The sequence below is a fragment of the Triplophysa dalaica genome, chromosome 11 (genome assembly GCF_015846415.1).
Source record: "Triplophysa dalaica isolate WHDGS20190420 chromosome 11, ASM1584641v1, whole genome shotgun sequence".
Taxonomy (NCBI): domain Eukaryota; kingdom Metazoa; phylum Chordata; class Actinopteri; order Cypriniformes; family Nemacheilidae; genus Triplophysa; species Triplophysa dalaica.
Window position 1 is genome coordinate 19510802 of NC_079552.1, and position 6000 is coordinate 19516801.

At 37.5% G+C, this 6000-nt stretch overlaps 1 protein-coding gene across 1 annotated transcript in view; it reads left to right on the forward strand.

Moving 5' to 3' along the window:
- The window catches only part of mlip (muscular LMNA-interacting protein), a 63409-nt gene extending 57956 nt beyond the window's left edge, over positions 1-5453 (forward strand). The window contains exons 9-10 of the mRNA XM_056760025.1: positions 4992-5026; positions 5101-5453. Coding sequence (XP_056616003.1) covers positions 4992-5026; positions 5101-5113 — 48 coding nt within the window. The 3' untranslated portion in view covers positions 5114-5453. The remainder of the gene's footprint in view (positions 1-4991; positions 5027-5100) is intronic.
- The last annotated feature ends 547 nt before the right edge of the window (positions 5454-6000 follow it).

The following is a 6000-nucleotide window of genomic DNA, read 5'->3' on the forward strand; positions in this document are numbered from 1 at the left end:
TATTGAGAATAATTTGTTTTTTAAGCAAGTACCTACATAAATCACTCCCACCCACTATAGTTCTATTTTAGCTTCCTTTGGCTTTAGAAGAGTCCATATTCCCTCATGTTTTGTTTCCTGATGATTTGGACTAATAATTTAATTTATATATGTATTTATACTTATGCATATTCAAACATCCAAGCAAACACAGAACGTTCCCCTAACGTAAGTTTTTGGTTCCCTTTCGGTTATTTTTTGGGAACCGAAAAACGTTATTTTCAGGTTTTATTTTTGTAATCAGAAAATAATGTTCCCAGAACGTTGCATGCTGTTTTTTTTAAATAACCGGAAAATAACCAGAAAGTAACGTTACCTGATGGTTGTTTTTGGTTAATATTTTGCAAACAGAAAATAACCAGAAAATAACGTTACCTGATGGATATTTTTTTGTTATTATTTTGCAACCAGAAAATAGCCAGAAAATAACGTTTCCTGATGGTTCGTTTTTGATTATTATTTTGAAACCAGAAAATAACCAGAAAACAACATTACTTGATGGTTCTTTTATGGTTATTATTTTGCAACAAGAAAAAAAACAGAAAATAACGTAATCTGTTTTTTTGGTTATCAGAAGCAGAATCAGCTTTATTGCCAAGTATGTTTGCACATACAAGGAATTTGTTTTGGTGACAGGAGCATCCAGTACACAGAATCAGCAACAACACACAGAGAGCATCAAACAATAGAAAATAGTTACACAGATGATTTAAATAAGGGCGTATGGGTATAAAAAAATAAGAAATACAATACAATAAACATAAGAGTAGAGCTATAGAGAGTAAAGTTATGTGTGTATGTAAATATGTACAAGTAAAAAATAATAGGCTATTGTAGTAAAAGGTATGCGTTACATATAGCAAGATGAAATATAATTTACAGAAAAAGTTGTATAAAAATAGATAGTGTATTATCTGCAGGATATATTTAAAAATGCACTTTATTATTATTGCACAGTACTAAATTTTACTAGGGGCCACCGGGGCACTTTGTTGGGTCATTTGTTTGGTTTTCATTTGGCCGTCAGACTTTGATAACTGTAATTGTAATTTTCTATACATATCTGACTCCATTTACTCTCCCATATTTTCCTGTCTTTCTTATGATTTTTAGGCTCTGCTTGAGCTATCAACATATCTACTACTCTTCCCCATTGTACCTCAACGGGTAGACATCCATATTCATCACATTCCTTCTGAAACTCCGCCATTATATTATTTCTATATTACTACACTCACAATTTTGAGCTAATTATCACACGTACGTTCAAGATATTTTATTAATAAACACACACGAAACAGATAAACAGAATTTACGGTCATTCAGACCGAGGGCCTCTAACCCACTATTTTACGGTTACCTCAACCGAGGGTTACCTCAACCCAATGGATTTTACAGTTACCTCAACTGATGGACATTAACCCACTATTTTACGGTTACCTCAACCGAGGGTTACCTCAACCCAATTCAATTTACAGTTACCTCAACTGATGGACATTAACCCACTATTTTACGGTTACCTCAACCGAGGGTTACCTCAACCCAATTGAATTTACAGTTACCTCAACTGAGGGCCTCCAACACAATATTTCACGGTTACCACAACCGGGGGTTACCTCAACCCACAATTAATCAAATCAAAAAACCTCAGAAATCGTTATTTTACTTACACGAGATGATCATCAAATTCAACACATAAATTTAGTTTTTGAATAAACAGGTTTCTGCTTACCTTTTTATTTTTTCAGGCGCCTGTTGTGTTGAAAATGAATCCGTCTCATCCCGTCTTTGACTCAAAATGGTCAGAAATTTATCCGAAAATCGCCTTTTTCCTCCAAACACGTCGTCGGGGTCACCATTTGTTGGTCTTTAAAAAAATGTCCTGCATGTCCAAAAATTGGAGACAGGCGATTTCTAATCAAACTGAGGTTTATTAATCAGATTAACAAAAACACAGCGCTGGGTTGCTGGACAACACTCCTCAGTCTTTCCCAGGAACAACAACCCCCACAGCACATGGTCACAGCATTTATTGTTATTTCACGCCGATCTCTCTTCTGCCGGGGGCCGGGATCCCCCCTGCCTCCACCAATCCCAGAAGTCTTCTTTATTTCCTCTCCTCCAATCACTGACTTTTTTTCCTGCATAGTTTCTGCAAAAGAACATACACAACATCCCCCACCCAGTATGTCTGTAGTTTCTGCGGAGCAGCATATTAGATCCCCCATCTCTGGCACTCTTATCATCTATCATAGTACATGTGTTTGTGTTTGTTGAACTGAGTACGCATTCCAGCATAAGGGACTCTCTGCTTCTGCTGTGGATTGGAGGAGAAGTTATTTTGTCAGTTGCTCTCATCTTAACTCCCCTGCCTGCACCTCAGGCTGGCCTCCTCTTTCACACATATTCCGGTTGCGAAGCACATCAATAGGCATATAGCTGTTTCACATCTATGACAGTATAAAATCTTATTTAAACTAACAACTCTTTGTTATAAAAGCATAATAATAAAACCATTTAATAAAATGATAATCAAAACACTGTAATAAATGTCATGATATAAAAACATACTCCCACAATACCATCTGGGACTGGTGCTTTTCTTGTCTTCTGTTTTCTAAAGACTCTGCACACATACTCTTCACTGATCTGAAGTGCAGAAGGTGCAGGAGGGTGGGGTGACTGAAGGTGATAGGTGTTGTGTAAAGAGAATGTCAGAGTTGGTGTGAGGTGTTAAATTAGCATTTTCAAATCTGCAGTAAAAGTCATTCAGATCATTGACCAGGTGTTGATTGCCTGCAAAATTGGGGGATGGTGGCTTGTAGTTAGTGATGTCTTTAAGGCCTTTCCACACATACGCAGGGTCATTGGCTGAAAACTGTTTTTCCAACTTTTAAGAATAATGTTCTCTTAGCCACTCTGATCTCCTTTGTCAATGTGTTTCTAGCCTGCCTGTACAAGACTTTGTCCCCTTTTCTGTAGGCATCCTCCTCGGCTTGGCGAATCTGTCAGCGTTTTGTTGAGAACCATTGTTTATCATTGTTGTATTTTAAGGAAGTCCTGGTAGGAATGCACAAATCCTCACAGAAACTGATGTATGATGTTACAGTCTCTGTGAGCTCGTCCAGATCGGTGGTAGCAGCTACGAAAACACTCCAATCGGTGCACTCGAAACAGGCTTGTAGGGCCCACTCTGTTCCGTTGGTCCATCTTTTAACAGTCCTTACCACAGGTTTGGCAGATTTTAGTTTCTGCCTGTAGGCTGGGATAAGGTGAACCAGGCAGTGATCAGACAGTCCAAAAGCTGCTCTAAGAACACAGCGATATGCATTCTTTATTGTGGTGTAGTAATGGTCCAAAATATTTCTGTCTCTGGTATGGCATGTGATGTGTTGTCTGTATTTTGGCAGCTCGAGTGTAAGTTTTGCATGATTAAAGTCGCCAAGAATAATGATAACAGAGTCCGGATGTTGTTGCTCTGTGTCCGTGATGTGATCGACGAGATGGTTATTTTTTGGTAATTTTTTTTAATAAATAGGTAAAAATAGTCAAAACTTGTAAACGTCAGTGACATGTGCAATACAGTAATTATAAAATCACATTAACAGATAAAATGAATAGATGTGCCCTTTAATAGTTGAAAATAAACTAAGCTTAATGAAAATACAATCATATATATATGCATCCGTATTTCTTTAGTGTGTTTGTCTGTTGCTGTATGTATGTGCGCTTGCCTCGAGCACATGCATTATCTGCTCTGCCGCGCACTTCCGACATTTAAACATTAACGGTCATTTAGTTTTACCTCACCCACCTAACACATTAGTTTAGCGCTTTATTTATTTACATTTTTATTTAAAAACGCTCAGATTGAGAGTAAACTTATATTTTTGTGATTTTCAATTGATTTAAAAGATCTAAATCACTCGCGCTTGACGCGCCATTCGCGTTTGGTCTGAACACAACATAACGTTACTGTGAAATTACCGCATCAAACGTGACGTGCTAACATGGATGCAGCTATGAAGCCGCCGGGTTTGCTTCAGGGAATATTAATTTTTAAGAAGCTTCCCAATAGAAACATCGACAAGACTAAGGTTGTTTGCACCTTGTGCAATGCGGAATTGGTTTAAAAAAACACTTTCTCTCAACAGGTAGTGGTCTAGCTTTAGTTGAAACCTGTAAATTTGTATTGAGATCTAATGTATTATGGCTCCTGTATGACATATCGCTTGTTGCTCCCTCACTCTTTGTAAGTCGCTTTGGATAAAAGCGTCTGCTAAATGACTAAATGTAAATGTACTGTAGGAGCTCTTCCAGTCTCAAGTACCACCTAAACGCAAATCATCCCTTAGCTAATGCGGAAGTAAACACAAGTTCATCTTATTGAACATAATTTAATTTTCATCACCAATTATCATAGTAGAACAGCTTTCTCAAGCAGTTTGTGATGCCTTTTGGAAACAGGAGATGAGCCCCTGGTCTAATGCGCCACCTGGCTTGAGAAACCCGTTCTCAAAGACTTTCTTTTAGTCATTATTTGGGTAGCACACATATTCTGAATGCCTTCGGCAGAATTCAAATGAGCCATTTTAATCTAGATTAAAAAAAATAATCTATGCCCACCACTAGTTTAGTGATAGTGTCCACTGAAATTAAAATGCGGTTTAAAATGGAAAATATGTAATTCAAGTGATTAGTGTAATGCAGGGGTGTCCAAAGTCAGTCCTGGAGGGCCTGTGTCCTGCAAAGTTTAGCTTCAACCCTAATCAAACACACCTGAACAGCTAATCAAGGTCTCACAAAGAAGACTAGAAACTTCCAAACAGGTGTGTTGAGCCAAGTTGGAGCTAAACTCTGCAGGACTGTGGCCCTCCAGGACCGACATTGGACACCCCTGGTGTAATGTATACATCTGTCATATACGGTTCTCACACATGTCATTATTTCAGGTTTTATTTCAGAAAGTCAACCCTTACATTTCAAGGTAAGAAAGAAATTACAATGATTACGTCTTAAGTGAAATAAATGTTAATTTTACAATGTTTTTATCAAAATTAGACAACCTCTATGACGTATGCTGTGGACAAATGGGACCTCTGGAGGGCGCAAGTCTTGTCTGGTCTGTGCTCAAAATTTAAAGGGATCAGTTCATCTAAAATTAATGAAAGATATTAAATTGTTATCACAATACTTCTTATAAAAGTTTTTTTTATTTTTTGCAACTTTAAGCCATCCCATGCCCTCTGCAGTTCCTCCACAACATACCCCCCCAGCACCCATCCCTGACATACATGCCTTTAAATGTTTGGCCTTAAATAATTTACTGTGCTACTGTGTTCATTTTGGCAAGTTGGCCACACCTGAAAATTATGTACCATCACTTTTTCTCCTAAATAAATGTCATAAAATGATATGTGTTATCTCAAATGTATCTTACCTATATATGGTTAATTAATATTTAATAATTCAAAACTATTCAGTTAGTCTAAAAATTGACAACCAGCAAGCCACTATATCTGGAGCGACCAAGGCTCTTCCACCCCGACGGGCTGCACCCAAGCAGCATTGGAGCGGAAATTCTGTCTGACAACATCTCAAAGACGCTACGCACCATTTGACTAGTAAGTACAGATTTTAACCATAGTCTGTGTTGCTCTCACCCACCTGTTAAGAATGTTACTGCTTCTAAATGCATAGAGACTGTGTTTGTCCCCCGAATAATACAACCAAATAATAATTTATTTAAAAGTCAGAGAAAAAATCTTATCATGATTAAACCATAAGACAATATATTTAATGAGCAAAACCAACGCCTAAAGTTTGGGCTACTTAACATTAGATCACTAAATCCAAAGGCAGTTATTGTAAATGAAATGATCACAGAAAACAGTTTTGATATACTTTGCCTTACTGAAACCTGGCTTAAGCCAAATGATTACTTCGGTCTAAATGAGTCTA